The 24,176-nt window shown below is 52.6% G+C and overlaps 2 protein-coding genes across 6 annotated transcripts; one reads left to right on the top strand and one right to left on the bottom strand.

Moving 5' to 3' along the window:
* Nucleotides 1-2,185: 2,185 nt before the first annotated feature.
* On the bottom strand, nucleotides 2,186-8,214 carry BET1L (Bet1 golgi vesicular membrane trafficking protein like). Of its 2 annotated transcripts, none has more exons than XM_074586700.1 (4): nucleotides 7,857-8,214; nucleotides 7,193-7,284; nucleotides 6,355-6,411; nucleotides 2,186-4,382 (listed from the first exon to the last, which is right to left on the bottom strand). In XM_074586700.1, the coding sequence occupies exons 1-4, from the start codon at nucleotides 8,212-8,214 to the stop codon at nucleotides 4,215-4,217; spliced, it is 675 nt and encodes a 224-aa protein (XP_074442801.1). In that variant the 3' UTR covers nucleotides 2,186-4,214. The 2 variants fall into 2 exon arrangements, with proteins under 2 accessions (XP_074442801.1, XP_074442802.1); XM_074586701.1 differs by lacking the exon at nucleotides 2,186-4,382 and adding an exon at nucleotides 5,636-5,874.
* RIC8A (RIC8 guanine nucleotide exchange factor A) lies at nucleotides 8,156-23,676 on the top strand. 4 transcript variants are annotated; one of them, XM_074586695.1, is made up of 11 exons: nucleotides 8,156-8,294; nucleotides 9,496-9,690; nucleotides 14,174-14,221; nucleotides 16,415-17,029; nucleotides 17,649-17,743; nucleotides 18,595-18,745; nucleotides 19,433-19,528; nucleotides 19,809-19,953; nucleotides 20,205-20,349; nucleotides 21,296-21,415; nucleotides 22,419-23,676. In XM_074586695.1, exons 2-11 carry the CDS (start codon nucleotides 9,607-9,609, stop codon nucleotides 22,537-22,539), a joined length of 1,620 nt encoding a protein of 539 aa, XP_074442796.1. In that variant the 5' UTR covers nucleotides 8,156-8,294; nucleotides 9,496-9,606; the 3' UTR covers nucleotides 22,540-23,676. The 4 variants fall into 4 exon arrangements, with proteins under 4 accessions (XP_074442796.1, XP_074442792.1, XP_074442793.1 ...); XM_074586691.1 differs by having other exon boundaries at nucleotides 8,234-8,370; XM_074586692.1 differs by lacking the exon at nucleotides 8,156-8,294 and adding an exon at nucleotides 8,851-9,055.
* Nucleotides 23,677-24,176: the final 500 nt, after the last annotated feature.

The raw sequence follows: 24,176 nt of genomic DNA, 5'->3' as shown, positions 1-24,176 counted from the left end.
GGCCCCCCTCGAGCGTCACTTCCGCCGCAGCGTCCCCGTCGCCGCGGCAACCGCCCGCCCGCGCCGTCATGGCGGTCACTCCCGCGGGGACGGGGCGGTGGCAGGAGGCACCAGCCCCTGAAGGTGAGCAGCCGCAGGCGGCCCCGGCGCCACGTCCCCGCCGTCGTCCCCCCGCCCCAGGCCTCATTGCCACCTGACACCCGGCGGGGCTCCGTCCCCTCCCGGGGGGCGCAGGGGGTGGGGACACGGCAGGGGACAGGTCCCGGTGCCCCTTGGCGGAGGGTCACCAGCTGGCCTTGGGGACGGGGAGACTGGGGAGAGCGGCGTTGGGGACACCGGGGATGGGGACATCAGCGCCAGCCGTGGCCTTGCCCTGCCAGGGCCTGTGCACCTCACCGCCATTTGTGTCACACAACGGGCCTGCCTTTGAGTGGCTGAAAACATTCACCCAGGGCAAGGCACCACCGTCACCTCTGGTGGGTTCTTTCTCTCTTCCCCTTCCAGGTGACGCTCACCAAGCCCCAGGCACCGGCAGCTTCCCTGAGACCTGCAATCCCCCCGTCAACGGACAGTTAACTGCGTTCTTCTAATTCCAGTAAACAGCTACGATGCAGAAAGTGATCGCTTTTGGTATTTCATCTTGTCCCATTATTACCGAAGAATGTGTGATGTTTGCTGCAGTGACCCCAGCTGCACGCTATACATTTTAGCGTGTTATTTGTGGCATTAGCATTCACGAAAAGTACAAATTATCCTGTGTATGAATCACTGTAACGTTCTGGAGAAGCACCTTTAGATGGCGCTGAAAAACCACTCTCGAAACAACAGCTCACAGCTGAGTTCTAGTTCTTGGTTTGTTACAACTTCAATAAAGACACCCCCAAATATTCCATATGTTCACCCTGAGCTGGGGGTGTGTGTGTGAGGAAGATCAGCACTCTAATTTTTATGCCTCAGCGAAAGCATTGCACTATTAGGACTATGGGAGAGCACTGAAACCAAAATAAACAAATTACTCCAATAACTAGATGTTCAGAAAACACTGAGGGGCTGGGTGGTGGGATGACTTCAAGAGAGCATGTCCCAGTGCTCCGGCTCCCGGGGATTTGATGCTGCACCCTGTCGTTGTGCTGCTTTCATCCACCGTGATGCTATTGTTGGGATTAACCCGCATTTGGAATTCTTCCTTCTCTGATTTTGCATGTCCTTCAGCACATTCGCTGCTGCACAAGGTTCTTTTGCGACACGCCTAGAGGTTACATATCCCGACTCCGTCTTCCCAAGACCTTCCTCGCGATGGAGCTCTGAGGGTCAGAGGGCTGAGCACGGTCACACGCTGCTATAACCGACTCCTGCAGCTCCGAACGCAGACAAATCCTCCCAATGGAATTCTTTGCCTGGCATCACTTACGCAGCGTCCTTTGCCCGTTGACGCCTTTGGCCAGCCCTGTGCTGATGCCGAACGGTGGCAAATGCCACGCCAGTGGGACCAGGGCAGCTGCCAGGAGTCTGAAGCATTGGCCGGTGCAGGAGGAGGAGGAGGAGGAGGAGGAAGGTGCACAGCACCCACAGCCTCCCACAAATGCTGCCACCAAACACACAGCTGCGCTGGGGTGGGAATCAGAGGGGGGCACAACTCACCTGAGGTTCAAGAACCTTTAACTTCAGTTTGTCAGTTTAAAACTCCTGAGGATAATTAAATATATATTTTTTTAAAATCCTTTTTTTGAGTTCCAGAGGAATGCAAAGGATCAGAGACAAAGCATTAAAACAGGAAAAGGTTTCCTTTGCAAAGAAAGGCCAAAGGCAAGTCAAACCTGGGTAACAGCTGGGCTGTTTGGTACCTAAACCAACACAGAGAGATGCCAAAGACAGTTCCCCCTGTAGCTCAGTGTCTGAAGCATCGCTTGCTCAGAGCGAGCACGAGAGATACAAGTCATCTCCCAAATGGCGCAGGCAGATGTGGCAGAGCAATGAAGACCTGCTCCCTCGGAGCTTGGGTAGCTCTGTTCAAATTGCCGTGCTTCAGTTCACTGAAAACGTGCTGTTTCTTGGGATAATGTTGAAATTGGGCTTTGAGGGAGCAGGTTCTCTACAGTTCAAGTAAAACAACTGAATGATTTGATCTTCATGTTTAGCCCAGCTAACACGTAAGCACAAGGAAAAAAACCACTTGAGCAAAAAATTCTAAAAACAGAGATTTATTTACAACAGTAAAAGCAAACCAAACCCACCACCATTCTGAAGACGGGGCTGTCCCAGTGGCCTTTCATCAGGAGTCGTTTGCTTCAGAAAATCAAAACAAAGCCCATCAATTCACCCGTCATTCTTCCAAACAGAAAAAGTTCGGAGCTGCCATCTCTTACTGGAGAAGCAGGAAGAAGAATGAGAGAAAGTCACTGCTGCCTCCTTTCTACTTGTCTTCCCTGCACATTTTTTCCCAAATGTGGGAAAAATGTTTGGTACAGCTGGAACAAAGGGCAACGCAGTCCATTTATAGACCTGGACCCGGGATTGTCCAAGGACAAAGGAATTCCTAATGGGTACAAGGGCCAAAGGAAGCATCCAGCCATTAAGGAACACGGGCTTGCTGGAGAGGAGAAGTCCTGCAGAGGTGGTTGTTCCAGGAAGGTGAGAGAAGCAAATAAGCAAAGACTTTCATAAAGGAAAACCAGAACACACCAGCAGTTGGTACAGAAAACAGACAAGATGAAACACAGCCGCTCTGCTCAGCTGCTTTGGAACATGAAAGGTTTAAACAACAGGCAGTGGAGGTTTGTCTGAAGAGAGAAAGAGCGTTTTATTTTAAATTCTTTTTTTGTTTCTCCCAACAGGCACAGTATTTTTGAAGTTATAGATCTCTTACTTCAATCATAGGCAGAGTTAAATAATTGAGCTATGGAAAAATACAGCTGGCGTCGTGATGCGAGTGAGCAGCCCAGCGATCAGCCCGATGAAAGGCAAGGAGGGCGAAGGGAAGATGGAGTTCCCAGCCCCTGCGCTCCCAGAGCTCCACCTCGGGAGAGGAAATCCGGCATGCACTGCGTGATCATGGGGAACGGCTGCTTCAGAAACAGAACCAGGAGGGCTGTGCCTTGCCCACACCTCATGTGAGCGCTGCAGCCAGGGATCCCCAAAGCACTATGACTGGCAAAGCAAGGGTTTATTAGGGTACCTTCTACAGGAATAAATAAACAAAAAAATCAACCCTCCGATCAAATCCCTCCTTGACCTGCCACCACCATCCCAACAGCACCACTTGGGAGTTTCGCTTGACCTCAACCTCTGTGTTTATTTGCACAACATCTTCCCAAAGTGCTCTAGCACCAGGGTACCATAGTAACTGAAATTAACTGGACTTTTTGCTATCAGATTTCTTTACACTGATTTGACAGTCTAAGGGAGTGCATCTACAAGTGTGTGGGAAGGTACTGGAAGACACTATGTGTACGATGTCTACGATATGTGTGTAAATCAAGGTGGTTTATGGACTTTGGCCCTCCCTTCTTGCAGGGTTCATCCCCAGCTTTACCCAGAAGCATGATAAATAAGACCAAGCTAGCATTTACATAAAGTCTTGCAATTCTTCACTGCGACAATTAGAGAGTGTAAGGGTCCAGATCAACTGCTAATTTCATTTCAAAGCAGTAGAGATTTCACTTCGACCCAGGGACACCAAGGATACCAACAGGCCTCCAAGTCTGAAAACTGAGACCAGGTACCAGCCGAGTGGCCACACTGGAATGTAAGTCACACATTCATACAAATCTCATAAACCAGCATCCTAAACTCTACAGCTTCCAAACCTCGGCTCGTTTATTACTCTTTTGAGTATCAACAAATCTCTGGATTTGTCAGCCACATCTCCTCATGAGCTTAGTACCGAATATCAGTAAGGGAGGTCACGCAAAAGTGACCCTTAAAAATAGGCCACAAGACAGGGACAACAAGGCAAGAGAGAAAGGCGTAGGCATTTAACAACATCAAAATCGTGTTATATGTGAAAATCCGTTTAGAATCAAACATACTCATTTTATAAAGGGATGTCTGAGACCAGCCAGAACAAAGACAAGAAGCTGGTGGAAAAGAAAGTTATTTGGAAGGCCTGTCTGGAACGTCTCAAAGACTCCACCACAGGGCAGACTGAGAAAGGCGCTGAACAAGTCTGTCAATTGTTGTGGTTTTTGTTCTGTAAAACTTGCATAACAACAAGCTCAAGTCCCTGCTTTGGACACGAGATAGTAGAGGATGAAGAAAACAACAATCAGTCCTGCTGAAACGGAACAGAGCAACTTGCGATTATCCCTCCCAGATCGCGTCATGGTGGAGAAACGCTTCACACTGCCGGTTAGCAGGCCAGTCACACTCATAAAATCTGAATCCTGAATGAGAAAGAAAATTAAGATGGAGGCATTATAAACAGATGAAGGTATCCCTGAAGAACCTCCCACTTCCTGGCTAAAGCACATTTGCACAGGGAGCTGCACAGCAGCTGCCTGTCTCTCTCGGAAGGTCCTTCCCCTCCTGTGCTCAGGCTCCAGGAGCTGCACCATTCCCACCACGCTTGAGACGGAGAAACAAAAAAGACAGGGGAAGGTCTGTTCCAAACGTAAACCAAACTGCCTCCCCTTTTTTCAAACCAGGTCAAACGGCCTGCTGCTGGACTGCTCAATTGTACCCACGCAGCTTGTTCTGCCAGGAACCGCTCGTTAACAGCAACTCTGCAAGCGAACGCTTCATCCAAAGGAGACGTCCCCACACGAAGCTAGAGCCATTGATGTACACCGGGCTGGCTCACGAGCACAGAAAAAGGTGCTCTTTTTTGCCCTTAATTCCATTTTTTTTCAGCATGGGACAGCACACATGTGCAGCTCCACTGGAGGGTGGCAAACTTCTCAAATTAATGCAGTTCAGGCATTTTCATTTTGACTTCTGGGCTGTTTTCCTTACCCACAAACTACTCAGAGCTTCTCCTGAAATGCTTCAAAAGCTTTTCTGTAACACAAGCACCATTTCCTGCTGATTGAGGGCTTCTCCTTTAAGGTCTTTTGCCACTACACTTTTTATTCTGACTCTCCATTCTCCCAATTTTCAGGCTGAGCAAATATCCATTTCAGACACTCCAACACTGACAGCATACACCGCTGTTAAGCGTCCAAGCTGAGCTCACACCTTTCACTCCATTGGTTTCAACACTCTAATTATTATCTTTTCTCTCACTTCCATGCACCAGCTTTTCAACAGCCAGGACATGCAGAAAAGGCTCTCCAAGCACCAGCGTTATGGTGCTAATTTCCTCAAATCTCCGGGCTGGGTTCCCTTCCTCTCCCAATTCAGTTAACAGATGACCTTTCTCCTAAAAAGCCTCCGCAGGTAACCCTGCTGCTACAGGAATGTGCTGGCCTTTCCCTGGTGCACTGTGATTTTCCATCAGCAACCAAAGCTTAAGACGCAGATTACTCTGGAAAGCGACTGTGGTTTCATCGGGTGTTGTGTGTCAGAAAGATGACAAAACAGGGCACCGAACAACCTGCGTGAACCCAGAGCATCAGCTTTGCTCCCTCCAAAGACGTCAGTGAACTACGAAGTCCTGGCAGGCAGCCTGCGTTTCAGGTATCACAGTAAGTAGCCCTGACAGATTTACACACCAATACCAAAAGTCCCAGGAGCAGCTGAGGAACAAGCCCATCTCCCGGCATTAGCCACAGGAAGCATCTCTTTAATCCTGGTAGGGAGGTAATCTCCATCTGTACTTCTGAAGTGTGCTGTCCTGAGTCAGTCCTTCCAGATGCTCGATACCAACCGTGCCGCCCATCCGGACAAAGTGATACTCACAGCTGCCAAGTACCTGATGTTTATATATCCAGAAGGGGCCTACAGGAAGGATGGGGAGGGGCTCTTTATCAGGGAGTGAAATGATAGGACACGGGGTAATGGCCTCAAATTGAAAGAGGGCAGATTTAGATTGGATATCAGGAAAAAAACTCTTTACTGTGAGGGTGGTGAGGTGCTGGAACAGGTTGCCCAGGGAACTTGTCAATGCCCCATCCCTGGAGGGGTTCAAGGCCAGGGTGGATGAGGCTTTGAGCAGCCTGGTCTGTGGGAGGTGTCCCTGCCCAGGGCAGGGGGGTTGGAACTAGGTGATCTTCAAGGTCTCTTCCAATCTGAACCATTCTGTGATTCTGTGAAGTCCACTGGAAATGGGTTTAGTTACGTGCCCTGGTTTGCCAAACCGACCACTGGGATCTAGCTTTGTCTGCTAACTTTGAACTGCTATTAAACTTCCACAGTCAAGGTAACTGCTGAGAGCCAGCAAAAAAAAGTCATGCTTTTTACATTTCATTGGTTCCTTACCATGCCATCCAGGTACCGGTTTTGTTCGTCAGCATCTTTGTCAATATCCAGAGCCAGCTACACAAGGTAAGGCAGAAAACGGGTGTTAATGAACCTTCAGTGTAGAGAGAACCTGTAACGCATCTACTGCTGGTAAAATCTGAAATGCACGATAGAAAAGCAAGCCACTGCTTCCCCGTCTCCTACACAGACAGACGGAGGCTTCTTTGGTAGAGGAATGAGATTCTCATTTTGGTTTCGGGTTGTTGAACTTTTTCAGCTCTGCAGCACTGAAAATAAAGCTCGACTGTCTGAAACCACCATGTATTGGACAGGTGCTTTTAAACGCTGGGACACACCAGCTGGAATTCAGACTATTCCCTTCTACAGGGTGAGTCACTGACTTCTATTAGGCTCTAAATCAAAGTATTTGATGTTAATAGCAGAAAACTAGCTTTAAGAACACCAATTATATAGAGACACATGTATTTTTCAAAACTAATTTAGCTGCCTTTTTACTGTGACTTTTTCCTGAGGAGGTGCGCTGAGCAATACCCCTCTCTACAGCTTTTATGTTTCTCTCTGTGCCTAAAACTCCTTCCCCGAGTGCCACGAAAACCACGTTGTGCCCATTACATGATGTTGCTAAACCTCAAAAGGAAAGTAGAAATTTATAAAGCTGTCCCTAGCATTCCACAAGTGACAGTTAAGCATTATATCACCAACAACTAAGAGTCGTTAATGCATGGGAAGCCCTCCGTATGGACCACAGCCTCGCATCTCCCGCAGACCCTGCAGGAGCAGCCTAGATCAGCGACGTCCTGTCCTTCCCTCACCGCGGCACCTGAGGTGAACTCACCGACTTCAGCCTGGTGACCTTGCTGGCCAGGCTGTCTGCCATACGCTTGTTCTCCACATCCAGCATATCCTCCACGGCACCTGGACTCTGACCTGGCGGGAAAAAAAAAAAAGCAGAGGATGAGTTTTATCTGGCCTGATACCAGTCCTGGTGTATTTGCTCACCCAACGTGGCAGGTCAGGCAGAGCCAGCTGTTGGCCCACCGGTCTCTGGCTTGCCACGAAAGCCGTTTTACAGCTGCCTCCTCGGGGGGTCTGCGCCACGAAACGCTCCCAAACTCTTTTTGACAAAAATACACCCAACTTTCCCCAAACGGAGGGGGTCAGAAACCCCGAGCCGCCCCCAAAAGCGGCGCAGGGGCTTGGTGCCCCAGCGACACCCCCAGGGCTGCCCCACTGCGGGACTGGGGTGAAACCGAGCAAATCCAGGCACTTCGGCCCCCATCGCCTCGGGGCTCCCCCGGCCTCGCTCCCCGGGGGCGCGGGGCAGACGGGCCGACCGTCCCCGCCGGGCCGCAGGCCTCAGGCGGCTCCCGAATGGCGGCGGGAGCGCCCCGTCCCCCTCAGGCCCCTCGAGCGGCGGCCAGGACACTCGCCCACCCGCCCCCCAAAACGGCCACGGCGGGAAGAAGGGGAGACCCTCCACCCGACCCCCAGCCCCTCACCTCGGCCCCACTCCGCCATGGCGGCCCCGGCCCCGCCTCTCCGGGCGGAGCCTCGCCGGCCCCCGCCTCCACAAAATGTCCGCCGCCTCCTCCCCGCTCCCCCCGCGGCGGGGTCCACCGCTCCCTTGGGGGTCGGGGGTGGGCGTGCACCGGGACCCCTCAGGCCTATCGGGCCCAGCCCGTCTCGGCCCCACCGTCCCCGGCCATCCCCGGGCACGAGGCGGCGGCCCCGCGGAGCGCCGGCGGGGGAGGGCCGGGGCCAGGAAATGAGGCAGGAAGCCGGGGCGGCGGGAGGAAGGTAACGGTGCTGCCCTCCCCGCCCCGGCCCGCCGGCCGCCCCGCTCCCCGGGCCGGCCATCGCCCCCCGCAGGGCCTCGGCCGCCGTCGGGCCCGGCCCCCGCCCGCTTCGGCCGCCTCCGAGGGATTGACCTGCCGCAGGTATCGCCGGCGCTCCGCCCGGCGTCTGCTTGGGGCCGAAACTTGCTTCAAGGGGGTTTGAACGGTGCAAAAAACGGTAGGGGAAGGAGTTGACGGCGTGAGGAGGGAGGGGGGGCTGGGGGGGGTTGGGGATAGGGCAAAGGCTGCCATCTGCGCTTTCCCCCCAAAGGATGCAGAGGATTCGGTCCGGTGCCGCCTGCCCCGGCCCAGCATCCAGCTGTCCCCCCGGATTTCTGGCTTCCAAACGCAGGACTCGCCCTTGGTCGCAAAAAGCCCCACTTTGGCCGTGTTGGGGTGGGGGGGGAGTTCCCTGATGCTCCCCAGGGCCACCACGGCCCCTCGTAACTGGGTACCACCGGCCCTTGGCCGTGTTGTGGAACGCGGTCTGTAGCCACAGAGTCCAAACACAAGCTCACATTCCTACTCAAAGTGGCCGGGCTTTCCACCATTAGGAGTCCCTTTCCAGCACTGCAGGCTTGCGTGGCTCTCTGAGCTGTTCATCTTGTGCCTGTGTCTAAAGTAATCTCATCATCCACGTCCTTATGCGCATCTGCTCATTTGCATTATTATCATGAGGCACATTATCTCCTGCGCTGGTGTAAGGAGTGAGCCGTGGAGGCCGTCCGTTCCCGTACACGCGTTTTCCCAGTGTGTGCAGTGAATCTGCCATAATCTGCTGCCCAGCCCGTCTGGGCACCGACCCACCGAGCAGCGACTGCAGCTAAATCGTCATCATCTCCTCCTGTTCACCGCCCTAGAAGGTAGCTCTGCCTTAGGCACGCCGGGAGGCTGCTTTCCTGTCTGTCTGGCTTTCCTCTCCATCCCTCCTTACTCCACAGGAATGTTTCTGGATGCTTTTTTTCCCCCCTGTGCGGTAACAGAAATCAGGCCAGCCAGGGGAGGAGGAGGCAGAGAGCTATTTCAGGGAGCCGCTGTTATCTGCTCTGTGTTAATCCCCGGCTGGGTGGGGGGAAGGTTTTCCCCGAGTGCTTTAATGGGAGAGCATATATTAAACATTGAAAGGCAAAGAGAGGAAGAGGATTAGAGGGAGAGAGAGGAAGCCGGCTGCGGGTTTTACACGGGTTGTCCATCTGCTCTGCTTTTATGGATGCAACAGCGTGAGCAATCTCACTTGGGGTTTTTTTTGTGTTTTGTTTTTTCCCCTCCTTCCTTTCCCCACCCCTGTCTCTCTCCCTCTCAGATATCTGTGTATTGAGGTCCTTTTGCATCGCCGTTATCCAGGAGCGCTGGAAGCCCCCACACTCCCCTTCCTCCCGGTTTTGCCTCCTGCGGTAGCTGAGCTGTAGGGATAATGGAGCTCAGTACCGTGGTAGCCACCGTGGAAAGCGGGGAGCAAGACACAGTCCTCAAGGTGCTTCAGATCTACAACCAGGAGGTGAGTGAGCATCAAACCTCGTGCAGCTGCGGCTCCGTGTGAGCCTGGAAGCGGGTTGGCCATGTTGAGGGATTTCTGTGCCACCCGGCTGTCCCCAGTCTGTCTCCTCTGAGCGCATCTGTCTGCGCGTTGCTGCCATAAAAATGTTACAGGCTGCTTCGTCTTTTACTTGCAGATGGTTTATTGCTTGATGTTTTGCTAGGAAGCAGATGAGCAGCCTCTCGTTATCTTGGTTCCTTTGTATACTGGAAGTAAAGCATGTGGAAGGATGACATTATTATTATTTTATTATTATTATTATCCAGATCCCAAGGAAAAGCTGGCAGGGGAATTAAACATCAGTGTGAAGAGTGAGTAGGAGGAGCTTTTATGTTAAGGCAAGGTTTGGAGGTGGTAAAACTGAGGCCTGGGGAGGAGCTGCAGGTGACATGGTTGTCATGATTTGCAAGGAAAAGGTGGTTAGAGGTGGACAGGGATGGGCTGCTGGAATTTGATACAGGTGCCTCATCTGAAAGCTGGCAGTAAGAAGTAAATTACAAATATAGAATATATAAAAAAACAAAAAATGGTTGGGAAGCAGAGATGGAAGTGTTTCTAGCCTTAAAGTGGCAAAAGATTATCCGTGGGGTAAATCCCTTTTAAAATAGACTCTGGTTGTCAGGGAAATTTCCTTCAGAGGGTTTCCACCAGGGTAGGGCTGGCCCTGCAGATCTCCGTGACTCATTCTGCACCATTCGTGAGGAGGTGGGAAGCCAGCGGGGAAAACCTGTGAATATTTTGCACGAGTGCAAGAGGGAGAGCGTGCAACTATTTCCAGCAGTCGGTTTTGAAACGGGAGAGGTGTTAGCTAAGAAGGAGCGGGTCCCTGTTAAAGGCGGTCTGCAGGATTAACGTCACCTACAGCATGTGGAACGCTGGAGGAATTAGGAGCACAAATGGTTTATATGTAACCAGCTTGAGGCATCAAACCACAATATTTTCTGTCGAATTCCTCCAACGGGATCCTTTGTCGGTGTATCGAGCGTAGGAAACTTGTGAGAGTGTCAGTGGTTTTGCTAGTCTGCCTAGAAGAAATGGAGCAATCAAAGCGGGTTATGAAACTGCGGATAAACTAAGCAACTTCCTTGCTTTTTTTTTCTTTCCTGTAGAAATTGATGGTACTCTATTCTTTTTCTGGGGACATATTTTAATTCACTAGTGCATACACAGTCAATTTTTGATTGCGAGGAATAAACTACAGCTCAAGCAAAACCACAGGTATGGCAAAAATATGCACGGATGAGATTACAGGAGCTGCAGAGGGGCTGCGGTGGGAAGAGAACAACCAGCACGGTTGTCTGCAGAGCCCATCGGTTCCAGGACGGAACCTCCACTTCCTCACAGCGTGGTGCAACAGCCCGAGCGGGGATCAGCTCACGGTGCTAAGGCAGGAGAGGGCAGCCCCTGGCAGGGAGACGGCTCTCCTGCCTCCGCACCAGAGACTTCTCAAGTGGCGTGTCGGCATTGCTTTGTGCAGCACGGCTTGTCCTAGGCTGGAAAGACCAAACCCCTCCCTGGGATCTTGGTGGCTGTGACACAGTTAATCTGCAAACTGTGTGTTCTGCTTTTAAGCAGACAGGGACTGGCAGCGCGTAAAAAAAGGCAGTGAACGGCAGGGGAGACTACATTTGCAGAGCGAGCGAGTCGGGGAACGTCCGCGATCTCCAAAAGCTCCGTGCAGTCAGTCCCGGGCTTCGCTGGGCAGGAGATCCGGCAGAGTTAGACAACCGGACAACTCGTAAGGTGATCAATACAGTGGGAGACGAGCTCAGCGTTTCAGACCTATAGATGGGATATCCATGAATTGCGATCGCTCAAGAGAAGAATAAGGGCAGAGTATAAGAATGATTGATTGCGGTAAGACTAATTACCATTATTGAGGAGCTCTGTAAGCACAAGCAGCGTAACTTATAAAAGGTGAAAGTTAGTGCTAAGAAAATGATGGGAGAATTATCATACAATTATATCTGCATATCTCTATCTGTAGATCTAGATGTATGTATACATACATAAGTAGTGTTTCATAAATTTTAAACATTTTCATTCTCAAAACTTGGACCAAATGCTCTCTTGGTGTAAATGAGGATTGCATCATTTACTGGAAAGTGCTGGTCTTCATGAGGGTGCCTGTGGTCTCCTGTGCTGTCCGGTTTGTTGGAAGCAGATGTAGCTGGGAAGGAGACTGTCTGTCGAAGAACAGCCAGAATCATAGAATCACAGAATCTTCATGGTTGGAAAGGACCTTTGAGATCATTGAGTCCAACCAAACAACCTACAATCTCTGTCACTAGAGCATGCCCTGAAGCGCCACATCGAGACGTTTCTTAAACACCTCTAGGGATGGTGACTCAACCCCCTCCCTGGGCAGGCTGCTCCAGTGCCTCACCACTCTTTCAGTAAAGTAATTCTTCCTAATATCTAACCTAAACCTCCTCTGCTGCAGCTTCAGACCATTTCCTCTGGTCCTGTCATTATTTACTTGGGAGAAGAGGCCAACCCCCACCTCTCTCCAGTCTCCTTTCAGGGAGTTGTAGAGGGCAATGAGGTCTCCCCTCAGCCTCCTCTTCTCCAAGCTAAACATGCCCAGCTCCCCCAGCCTCTCCTCATATGCCCTGGTCTCCAGACCCCTCACCAGCCTGGTCGCTCTCCTCTGGACACGCTCCAGCACCTCAATGTCCCTCTTGTACAGAGGGGCCCAGAACTGAACACAGCACTCGAGGTGAGGCCTCACCAGTGCCCAGTACAGAGGCACCATCACTTCCCTGCTCCTGCTGGCCACACTATTCCTGATACAAGCCAGAATGCTGTTGGCCTTCTTGGCCACCCGGGCACACTGCTGGCTCATGTTAAGCTGGCTCCACCAGCACCCCCAGGTCCTTTTCTGCGGGGCAGCTTTCCAGCCACTTCCCCAAGCCTGTAGCGTTGCTTGGGGTGGTTGTGACCGAAATGCAGGACCCGGCACTTGGCCTTATTAAACCTCATGCAGTTGGCCTTGGCCCATGGATCCAGCCTGTCCAGGTCCCTCTGGAGAGCCTTCCTACCCTCCAGCAGATCAAGACTCCCACCTAGTTTGGTGTCATCTGCAAACTTACTGAGGGTGCACTCAATCCCCTCATTCAGATCATCGATAAAGATATTAAACAAAACTGGCCCCAAAACTGAGCCCTGAGGGACACCACTGGTGACCGGCCGCCAAGAGGATTTCACCCCATTAATCCCAACTCTCTGGGCACGGCCATCCAGCCAGTTTTTAACCCAGCGAAGAGTACACTTGTCTATGCCAGGATTCGCCAGCTTCTCCAGGAGAATGCTGTGGGGGACGGTGTCAAAGGCCTTACCAAAGTCCAGATAGACAACGTCCACAGCCTTCCCCGCATCCAGAAGGCGGGTGACATGGTCGTAGAAAGAGATCAGGTTGGTTAAGCAGGACCTCCCCTTCCTAAACCCGTGCTGGCTGGCCCTGATCCCTTGGCTGCCCTGCACTTGCCGTGAGAGCTCGCTCAAGATGATCCTCTCCATGATCTTTCCTGGTATTGAGGTCAGGCTGATAGGATCCTCCTTCTGGCCATTCTTGGGTCTTGTAGAAGGGCCAGAAACAGAAATGTTTCCCATGAACAAAGAGCAGGGTGGGTTATTAAGGAAAGGGACACGATGGAGGTGTAGAGATCAGGTCTCTTGTGTTTAAAGAACGTGACCTGAATAACCACAAGGGGATGTTCGCAAGTAACAAGGAGACAGTACTTTCTTTTGGTCAGGAAAAGGAACAATAGATATCAAGGGGAAAAATGTGTAGGCACAGCTTGGTGGTGTCGCTGAGCAGAGGAATTACCGGCTATTATGGGATATTTGGATTGTGATGAATACCCGCTTTGCTGCTGCAGTATTAAAATATAAGTCCACCCATCAGATGGGCACAGCTTTGGCCGGTGGCAATCAGCCTCCACCGAGGAGCCAGCGGAAGAGGGATATGGGTAATATTAATCATGGATGTTTTTCAAGGATGAAAGAGAAACTGGAACCTACAGAAAGCACTTCAGACCTGGTGGCATGGTCCATCTCTGTGCTTTCCAAAGCAGACTCATCCCCGCTAGTTGTGAGGCACGTCGTTGGAGTTGCCGAGGTAGGAATGGTGTTGGAAAGAAAAGGCAGGATCAAAGCGAAATTCGCAATGGCAGGGAAGTTTTCCTTTTGTCTTGTTCCTGAGGAGCTCGTTTGCTTGTTACAGACCCCACAAACGGCGCAGACCCCGGTGAGCGCTGTGGCACTCCTTGCCATGCCGTTTCTGTGCCGGCAGGGACTGTTCTTGAGCAGATGTGCCTGCTTTGCTGGTGTGTTTCTAGACCTGCCGCTTTCCAGCCGGATTGCCCTCCCCTGGCTGGGGGAAACATTTTTGTGGATCTTTAACCTATTACTTATTTTGATTGTTTTTGTTTTGCCCCCACAGAAATCTCAGTGCTTCACCTTTGATGATGAGGAGCGGGAGGAGAGGAAGGTAGGCACACTCTTTGCGTTCTTCCTCTAGTCGGATGCCTCAGTTGGCTGCTGCTCTGTGCTCGTGTCCAGCAGGGCTTGGTGGTGGCAGCTCCTACAGGGAAAGAAATGAGTGGTTTTTCATTAACTTGGTTAGCGAATGGTGTGCTCAGAGCATCTGGCTCCAGTTTTTCCATCAGTAGCTGTGTTTTAGGGTAAAGCTCAGCATCCTTCCAGCATTAGCAAGCCTGTTGGGTTCCGTGGTGCATATAGTCTCAGCCACAGGTATGTAAAAAGTGTGATCCTTTGTGTTTGTGGCATGAGTCTGCTCGGCAAAGATCGTTGTGACACGCAAGCCTCTAGAGTGTGGGTGTTTTTGCTGTGAGGCAGCTGCAGGATTTGACCAAAGCTGTATTTTAACAGATACTTTAAGCTGGCTTAATCTGGCACTCAATGGAGAGAAGTGCTCCTGCCTGTTCATTTCTGCTCTTGCAGTCCTTTCATGCCAGGGCAGACCTTTGCATGGCTGCACATCGTTGGTGGGCTGATCTGCCTAAAGAATAGCTCTTTTTTTTTTTTTTCCCTGGATTATTTTCCAGATGGATCAGTTTTGTGGTCCAGTTCATTGTCTGATTGCGCTAATGCCTGTGTTAGCACAGCAAGTGTGGACCAGGCAGCCAGGGTGGAGAACGGGACCTCTTTCTCTATGTCATTGCCAGCTAATGCTAGCATGAGGTTTTTCCAGGTCCAGCCTGACGCGTAGGACCGGATCTCATGAGGTCCGAGCTCTTTGCCTCGCACTGACCTGCTGCTCGTGCTGGGACAGTCACACAGGCTGTGAGTTCAGGCACAGCCTTGGGGCGCTCCGCTTTTGGGGCGCATGTCATGAAATATGAACTGAGCATCACTGGCTAGTTCCTGGTGCTCAGCTCTGCTGAAGGTTTAGCCCTGGGCACATGCTCTGAGGTCTCTCCGACCTGAGTCAGCCAGAGGCTTTGGTTACTTATGACTGTATCTTTGACTCCTGTGTCTCTGTCTCCTCGTGTGGAAGCAGAAAAGGAATGACTATACTTCTCAGGGGTGCAATTGTGGGGAACGCTTCATGAGCTAAAGCTTGTTCAGTTCTGCCAGCCTCACATTAAGGACTAAAATTCATCTTCTCTTCATTTCTTCCCTCAGTCCTTTTATTATTATGAAGTATAACTGATTAGGCTCTGTTAAGCCAATTACACTGAGTGACAGTAAAGCTTGCCGTCTTGGATTCCTTTGCTCTTGTAACGTGCATAGAAAGACAGGTGCTGTGACACAGTGTTATGTTAGAGAGATCTAGTGAGATCTCACCTTGCCAGGCTGCGAATGCCGGTGCAGTGGATTATTAGTGTAATGTGAAGTGTTGCTACACTGGGTTCAAACCGAGCTGCACTTGGTTGTTGCAGCATTACCTTTGCTCTTGTGCTCTTTGGTTGCTGCTGTCACGTACGATGCTGTAATCCACAAGGGTTAGATTTTCAGCCCGTGTGAATTGGTGTTAGTGGAGCTCTGCCACTCTGTGCCTACTGAAGATCTGGGCTAGTAGGTCTCCAGACAGCACTGGGGTTTGGGGAGATGCTACTTATTTGAATCTCCTGAGGTCTTTTCACCTCCTTTCCTGGGACGTCACGTGCTCTTCTCACTTCGTTTAGATCCTTTTACTCTCCTTCGGTGATTTTTCTGACGCATCTCTCAACCTTTTCAGTCTGTTTCTGGAGCACCCAAAGCAGATGCCTCCCTTATCTTAAGGCTCTGTGTGGAAGTAGAGAACCGCTGTTGAGTTGGTGCTTGCTCCTCAGTGAAGCCATAAGGGATGCTTTTGCTCTGCCCTCTCCTTGCTTAATGCGGCTGTTGAGTAAACCCTGTTAGCCTGAACCATCGTAACCATGGGTGAAGCTACAGTAGGTGGTAGGAGCAGTTGTCTGTTCGTGCTCTCCCGTTACATCTGATACCCTCTCACAGCCGTTCTTTGTTTCTTGCTGGGTGTTCCTTGCTCAAACTGGGTTGGAATCAGGTGCTGGAGCCAAACGCTTCCCGAGTGCTGCCAAGTGCAGCCTGGACCAGAGCTGTTAGCAGGCCTATCTCTAGGTGATGCTGATGTCTTCCGTGGCAGAGCGTTACAGGGTGGTGGGAGAGTGCTGTGACGTGTTAGTGTGCAAGGCATTACTTGTTTCCAACTGCACAGAAAATGGCCCAGCTGCTGATCAAGTTCCTGGAAAGAGAGCTGCAGCCGTCCTGCCAGGTCACCTGTTTGGAAAGCATCCGCATCCTGTCCCGGGACAAATACTGCCTTGACCCCTTCACCACCAAGGAAGGTCTGAAGACCCTCTCCAGGCATGCTGGCATTGATTACTCAGAGGAGCTCATCCGGGAGGTCCCAGACTTGGATGTCATCCTGGAATCCCTCAAATGTCTCTGCAACATTGTCTTCAGCAGCCCTAGGGCACAGGAGCTGACAGCTGAAGCCCGGCTGGTGGTGGGCCTGGCCAAGCGCATCAAACTGTACAACGAGAGGAGTCTTCCTCATGAGGTCAAGTTCTTCGACCTGCGTCTCCTGTTCCTGCTGACGGCGCTGCGAGTGGACGTCCGGCAGCAGCTAGCCCAGGAGCTCAGGGGCATCAGCCTGATGACGGATACCCTGGAGCTGACCCTTGGTGTAAAGTGGATGGACCCCTATGAAGTTGCCACCGAGGAGGGGCTTCTCCCACCTTTGCCTCGGCAGGAGACGGAGCGAGCCATGGAGATCCTGAAAGTGCTCTTCAATATCACCTTTGATTCCAGCAAGAGGGAGGTGGACGAGGTAAGCTCCTTAGGTGTCCCACCCCACTGCCTTCGCATGTCTCTGGGCTGTGGTTTGACTACGGGTTTTCTCCTCTGCTTGCGCTTCCTCGTGTTACACACTGGCACTCATGCAGCCCCTGGGTACATGTAGAGGTCGCAGGAGACTTGTGTGTCCAGACCTTCCTCCCTAGAGCACTGCCTCTATCCAAAGCATTATTAGCCCTTAAGACTTTTAGAGCATTACAATTTAAAAGTTGGGTATTTTTCCTTCTTAATGACATGATTTGTTGCGCAAGTGAGAGGGCAGAGCCCCCAGATCACTCGCTTCTGAGCGTGGCCTGGTACTCCGGACAAGCTCCAAGGAAGGTGTGGTGGAGAAGATCGCTGGCCTCTTTTTGGGGCCTCTTCCAGCCCTTGGCTCAGTGTTGTAGAGTGAGGGGAAAGGCGCTGGGCAGCAGGAAGACCGTGTGTTGGCCTCAAAAGGAGAATCGGGAGGCTACTCCCACTTCAACACCCTGCTGTCAGTTGTCTGGCTGCTGGAGGGAGGGATGGGGCTGTGGGCTGCAGGGGCAGCGGGCTCTGGGATGTGGAGGATCCCCTTTCCTGATCAAGGTTCTCATTTTCTGTTTTGGGGCCAGGAAGATGCTGCTCTGTACCGGCACTTGGGTGCCCTCCTGCGCCACTGCCTCATGATCTCTGCTGATGGAGAGGACCGGACAGAGGAGTTCCACAGGTCTGTGTTAGATAACTAGGTCGTGATCTTCACTAGAAACAGGTCTCCCCAGGGCGGATCCTGCCTGACCTTGGCATTGACATCCACTGCGTGTTTGGTGATTACTGAGGTCACTGCTGACAAGCAGGCGTCTCTGGTTTGGCCTGCAGGCTCCTGCTGGAACTCGGAAATAGCCCTGCCCTGCCCTCAGCCTCCCGGCCTGCAGCGGGAAGGGTTTTCTCCACGCCTGCCTGACCCCCAGGGCCGTATTTGATATCCCGCCTCAGGCCTTCTCAGCAGTGCCACCCGCTTCAGTGGGCGCCTTGCCAGAGCAGATGTTTAGTACTTTTTAATTAAAGAGTCCATGGGCTGGCCTTAATTAACTGTCTGTCTCTTGAGCCATGCTGAGAAATTGCCTGCGTCACATTGCTGAGCATTATTGATCCAGGGGTGTCAGCTTTGAGCAGGTGACATCACCCTGTCCCCAAGAAAACTGTAGGCAGAGGAAGCCTAAGCAATGCATGGCATTGACTGTCAAGGTGAGGAGGGGTGACGCAGCAGGAGACCCTAGAGAGAGATCTTTGACCACCCAGATTGTCCTCCTTGGCCTCAGTCAAGACCCATGGTTTTTCAGTTGTCAAAGAAGTCTCTTCAGACTCCCAGCAAATAGTTCAGCTACTCAAAAAGCAGTTTAATTTATTCCCGTGTAGTGGTGTGAGGAGCTTGGGGTGCAGTCCAAAGACAACTTGGATCTCGGGGTTCTCGTGCTCCTGGAAGCTAGTAATGAACCTTTGTTTCTGGATAGCTGAAGAACTTCTGTGAACAAAGATCCGTCACTGTGTGTTCACTTCTCTTCTCTTTTATATGTTCAGTCATACGGTTAACCTTTTGGGCAACCTGCCCCTGAAATGTCTGGATGTCCTCCTGACCCCAAAAGTCCGGCCAGGCTCACTTGAGTACATGGGTGTCAACATGGATGCAGTCAGCATCCTGCTGGATTTCCTGGAGCGACGCCTTGACAGGGTAAGTTGTGAGGCTGCTGCGCGAGTTTGTCGCTGCTGACTTTCACGAGTTCAGTGCAGGGCACCTTCCCTTCAGCCTACGTTCAGCCTTGAACGGCCCAGGGCCAGCGCCGCAGGAGCTCCAGCCAGGCATGGTTAGTTTGGAGATACCCCTTTGTAGAAGGGGCAGTTTTTAGCAGAGGCTATTTGGTTATGGTTGTTATGGTTGGCAAGACTACAACAACATCTGTCACCTGGGAAGGTGACCGCGTCGTTGCTTTATGGACTGCAGGTGGTGGGACTGGTTGAACAGTAGATGATTAGCTGGGCGATGGCAGTATCAGTGCTATGCTTCACTCAACTCAGCGCTGCAGCGGGCAGCTTCTGGAAGCCTGAATTTGCATTATTTTCAAGCTGGCTGTGGTTTTCAGTCTCTGGAGTTATGCCAAAGGGCCTCCAAATTTTACCACTGCACTTTACTTGTGTGGGGCATCCAGAGAATTTCTAGCAGTGCCGTGCCACAGAGCAGGGCTTGGGAAACCGGGCGGTTTGAGGGGGCACGAAGCACTGGAATTCCCGTCGCAGAGGCTGTAAAGCTTCAGTGTCCCTCTGTTTCCCTGGCGGTCTGTAGTCGTGTTCCCCACCACAAGGCAGGCAAGTTGAGCTCAGTGTGACTAACGTGGTGTTCGTTTTGCGGATGCTCCTGCAGGGCCACAAGCTGAAGGAGAGTTTGACCCCTGTGCTGAACCTGCTGACTGAGAGTGCCCGAGTCCACCGCCAGACGAGGAAGTTCCTGAAGGCGAAGGTACGCTGTGGTTCAGCCGAAAGTTGAACGATGCTGCGCTGAGGAGAGAGGAGAATAGCAAACCGCCTGATTATTCCATCCTCCAAACAGACCTCCTCTACCTCTCCACTAATGGATGGGTGGTTGAGGCCTTTGATACCCACAGTGTTTTTTCCGTATCTCCCGCTGTCTGTGGATTTATTAGTTTTAGCTGATTTGTAAAACGCACATACATTTTCCCCTGTCTGACCTGCTTTTGCTGTTCCAGCCCCACTGTTCACCCCTCGCTGTGGCCTTGTAGGTGCTCCCTCCGCTCCGGGACGTGAGGAATCGCCCAGAGGTGGGGAACTCGCTGCGGAACAAGCTGGTGCGTTTGATGACCCACATCGACACTGACGTGAAGCACTGCGCGGCAGAGTTCCTCTTCGTGCTCTGCAAGGAGAGCGGTGAGTTGCAGGGGCTTGTTGTGGGCTTTGGTGACAGGGAGTCCTGGAGCTTGGCCTCTGGGCAAGCCCAAGAGCGTGGCATGGGTGACCCTCTGCAGCCAGCAGGAACTTCTGTCTTCCCTTGGGCCGGATACACCAAGTAGGGAAATGTGGAGAGCATCCGATCTTGCTGTCGGGGCACAGAGGAGCAGACGGGGCTGGAGAGGCAGGAGGAGAAGCACAGGGTGGTCTCTCTCTCCTTCTCCCGGCAGTGTCGCGGTTTGTGAAGTACACGGGCTACGGGAATGCGGCTGGGCTCCTGGCAGCACGAGGCCTCATGGCTGGTGGTCGGGAAGAGGGAGAGTACTCGGAAGATGAAGACACAGACACTGAGGAGTACAAAGAGGCAAAGCCCAAGTAAGGAAGTCTGCTCCCCCTCTATAGCACCCCTCTTCTGCGCCTTCTTCCCACTCCTGCTCTGTCCCTTTCTTCGTTTGCCTCCCTGCCCTCTCCCTTGTCCTGCTCTTGCCGTGCACATTTCCTTGCGCATTACTTAGTGTTTCACCCTGACCTTTCATGTCCTGTTCCACCCTCTCTACCTGGTCCTTGGGTGAAATGCCTCCGTGGCCGAGCTGCTCGTGGTGTGGCTGGTCACCGGTGCGATAGTCAGTCCCTGCAGCTGGGCACAGGCTGGAGAGCAAAGCGGTTCCTTCAGCCAGAGCCCATTCTGCACCAGCCCTGTCCGTGTGCTCGTGGCAGTGTCTCTCTAATCCGTATCCTACACCCTTTTCTGGCGTCTGCACGTCTCAGTACGGCGCAGCCTTTTGCTGTGTGCTGGGATAAGGGTGGTCCCTTCCTGCAGCAGGGTTGGAAGTGCCAATTACTCCTCTCCATCTCTAGAGCCCTGTGCTGCTGGAGTGAGCTAGTTTTTGGGGGTTTTGTGGGTTTTTTTCTTGTGTTTTTCTTGTTGTTTTTTTTTTTTCCCCTCCTTTGCCTGCTAGTGGGTGGTGGTGACTGGAGGGGTGAGCAGGGAGAGCTCCAGGACTGTGCTCAGCTGCGGGTCCCATACGTTCTAGCATCCTGTTCAATGTGCTCTATAGGTTGGGTTTTGGTTTTTTGTTGTTTTTTTTTTTCTGTGTTAGCTTTTTGCCTCCTGACTTGAGGAGAGGGAAGAAGTGTCGTCTGCCCTTGTGCACCTGGTTTAAAACTGCGGTGTGGGATTGGCAGGATGGGGATGTTGCCCACACCAGAGAGGTGGGAGGGATTTGTAAAGGGGGACGACTGTGCGTAGGACATAGGGAAAGAGATTGGAAGCACCACTTTGCACTTACCTTTTTGTCCCGCCTTACTGTTCTTCTTGCAGCATTAACCCTGTGACGGGACGTGTTGAGGAGAAACTGCCCAACCCCATGGAAGGGATGACTGAGGAGCAGAAGGAATATGAAGCCATGAAGTTAGTCAACATGTTTGACAAATTGTCCAGGTACTAGAAAATTGTGTGTGTTCATGTCTGCGTTAGCACCTGTGTGTCTGTGACTTACATTTATCACAGACCTTTCTTTGAACGTATTGAATCATAGAATCATGGAATCTTCATGGTTGGAAAGGACCTTTGAGATCATCGAGTCCAACCAAACAACCTACAATCTCTGCCACTAGAGCATGCCCTGAAGCGCCACATCTAGACGTTTCTTGAACACCTCTAGGGATGGTGACTCAACCCCCTCCCTGGGCAGGCTGTCCCAGTGACCACCACTAACTAAAGGGGTGGAAGAAAGAGAGTGGGGGGATACATGGGGAAATACTTCCTTAAGTTGGGCCCCATTATGTGCAGGGGAGGGCACTGCAAGCCCCACACACCTCTTTGGCATGATGGCATACTGCGAAATTCCTCTACGTGCCTGTGCTGCGTTTGCAGGCACCTCAGTGAGAACAGCAGCCCCTGTCCTGGCAAGGCCACTCAGTAGGAAGCAGCATTTTGGGGACAGATGGCAGCCAGTGCCACCAATCCCTTTCCCTGCAGGAGTGCTTTCTCTAGTCCTCTTTCATCCATCATTAATAGGTGCCACAGAGGAGCCCAGAGCCTGCCAGCTGGGTTTGGACCACCCCGAGGGCGGGAGGGAAAAGGGCAGTGCGTTTAATGCATGTATTTCCGTCACGTGTTAGAGGAACACCGATGCCAGCCCTAGTTTTCCTCTGGCAATCCTGTACCACACAGAACAGGACCCTAAACCAGCCCGTTCCAGGGAACCTGAGAATGGCAACACGTGTGGGCTGTGCTTCCAGCCGTGGCCTCACCATGCTGGGCGTTTTACGGCTAGAACTGCCCCCAGCTTCTAAAAAGGGATTCTTAGTGGTGGCCTGGGGTTGTCCTGGGCTGCCTCTGGGCAGTTTCCACAAGCCCCCTGCTTCTGCTGTGACCTCACTGTTCGTGTGTGTCTGCTGCAAGTCTGCGTTCTCTTCCCCCCTCTCCTCCCCGCCTGCAGAGAGCAGGTCATCCAGCCCATGGGCGTCACGCCCAGCGGCAACCTGGCCCCCATGGAGAACGCCATCCACGACATGGCTGACGAGAGGTCGTCGTCCGACTCGGACCTGGGGCTGGACTGATCCAGAGCTTGCCCCGGCCTCGGAGAGCTGGGGAGCCTCCGTCCGCGCTCCCTCCGGAACTGGTGCTGCACCCAGAGGCTGGTGCGGGGCCAGGACTCTCCCTGTGGGACCCGGATCCAGCCTGGACCCCTCACCGTTCACAACAAGGAACACCTGCCTCCTTCCCAGCTCCACAACCACCTCTCCTTCCAGAGGGTCTTCATGGCCTGCCTCCGCCTCGGTCTCTCCTGTCAGCAGCCTTGAGGATTTCATACTCCAAATTGCTTCCAGGACTTTCCAGTAGGATATTTTTTTTTTTTTTTTTTAAATACATGATGTTTGGGCAGAAGGGCGGGGGGAGGATCTGTCTGTCACACCGCCGGGGCTCAGCAACCTGCGGAGCACCTGGTGCGTGTGCCGATGCTCGTGTGGCCGCTTGTTGGCGTGTGCGTGGCCGTATGTGGCTACGCGTGGCCGGCCCTGCGTGGGGGGAAGGAGGGACTGCGGGAGAGGCTGCGAGCGGCTGCTCAGGCAGTTCTCGGGGGGTCCGCGGGGCGTCTCGGCGCAGTGCAGCCGTTCCATCAGCAGGTAGCCGAGTGTGCGCGCGCTGCGTATGGCTGAGCGTGACGGTGTCTGTGCACACCCAGGAGCGCGTGGACTTGCGCGTGTCCCCGTGAGTGCAGAGTGGTGTGCGCTCTGCAGGGAGGTGAGGAAAGCCTTTGTGTGACGCTGCCAGCATTCCCCTCGGCTGCAGGAGAGAAAGGAGCGGGTGACTGCCAGGAACGCCCTGGGATTCGGTCTCTGGCACCGTGCAACGTTCCTGTTACTATGGAGTTTAGTTTCTGGCATGAGCCTTTCCCCATCTCATGCTTTCCAAATGAAAGGCCAAAATCTGGGCTTTGTCTGCTGCCCCCGCGGCTGCCTCGGCTTTCCCACACGTCCACTGCTGTTTGCACCCGGGGCTGCTGTTGGTCCTGTCCTTCGCTGTGGCTTAGATCCGTCTTTTTCGTTTCTTTTTTTCTGTTTTGTTCTTTTTCTTAAAGAAAATTGTTTTAAAGAAAATATTCCAGTTTGTCTCATGTACCAGAGTTCCAAAACTTACTATCACAAGTAGGAATGCAAAAGTGAAGCTAGAATAAAGAAAACCTGACAAATGGGCGCGTGGCAGTGATTCATGGAACGCGGTGTCTCTGAGCACGTAAGGAAGTACCTTTGGCTTTTTCTGACGCACACACGGTTCTCCTCCGATCACCCTGACCTTTACAGGTTTATTTGGGAGGTAAAACTGTAGCGTTCAACTGGGGCGAAGCCAGAGCCTTTCCCTGCACCACGATCACCAAGTATAACCGAGTGGAGCATCCCACAATTACAGTAAGCGTTGGAGCCTGTGGATTGCAAAACCACCTCAGCTGGACGCTGGGGCCTCACAGCACACCGCCGTTTGCAGGATGCTCCTCATCGCCTTTGCAAATGCTCCGTAATGGCTGAAAACGGTGCCCGCCAGCTGTTTTCTGCCTGTGTGGTGGGGATTTGCTGCTCGGCCCCGGTGAGGGTTTGGCAGTGGGGTTTGCAGAGGTTTCTGCCTCCCGGCGGGGCCGCAGCTCTGAGGGGGAGCAGGACGGGGCTGCCCGGGCTCCAGAGCGGCAGCGCGTCAGGCA

The sequence above is a fragment of the Larus michahellis genome, chromosome 4 (assembly GCF_964199755.1).
Source record: "Larus michahellis chromosome 4, bLarMic1.1, whole genome shotgun sequence".
Classification (NCBI taxonomy): domain Eukaryota; kingdom Metazoa; phylum Chordata; class Aves; order Charadriiformes; family Laridae; genus Larus; species Larus michahellis.
This window is presented reverse-complemented; position numbering and strand designations above follow the sequence as displayed.

Coding starts and splice junctions, on each gene's coding strand:
- BET1L (XM_074586700.1), bottom strand. CDS start 8,214: ATGGCCGGCCCGGGGAGCGGGGCGGCCGGCGGGCCGGGGCGGGGAGGG. Junction 6,412..7,192: donor AGGTCACCAGGCTGAAGTCG/GTGAGTTCACCT, acceptor TACCTTGTGTAG/CTGGCTCTGGATATTGACAA. Junction 4,383..6,354: donor ACCGGTACCTGGATGGCATG/GTAAGGAACCAA, acceptor TTTCTCATTCAG/GATTCAGATTTTATGAGTGT.
- RIC8A (XM_074586695.1), top strand. CDS start 9,607: ATGGAGCTCAGTACCGTGGTAGCCACCGTGGAAAGCGGGGAGCAAGAC. Junction 14,222..16,414: donor AGGAGCGGGAGGAGAGGAAG/GTAGGCACACTC, acceptor CCAACTGCACAG/AAAATGGCCCAGCTGCTGAT. Junction 21,416..22,418: donor ATGTTTGACAAATTGTCCAG/GTACTAGAAAAT, acceptor CCCCGCCTGCAG/AGAGCAGGTCATCCAGCCCA.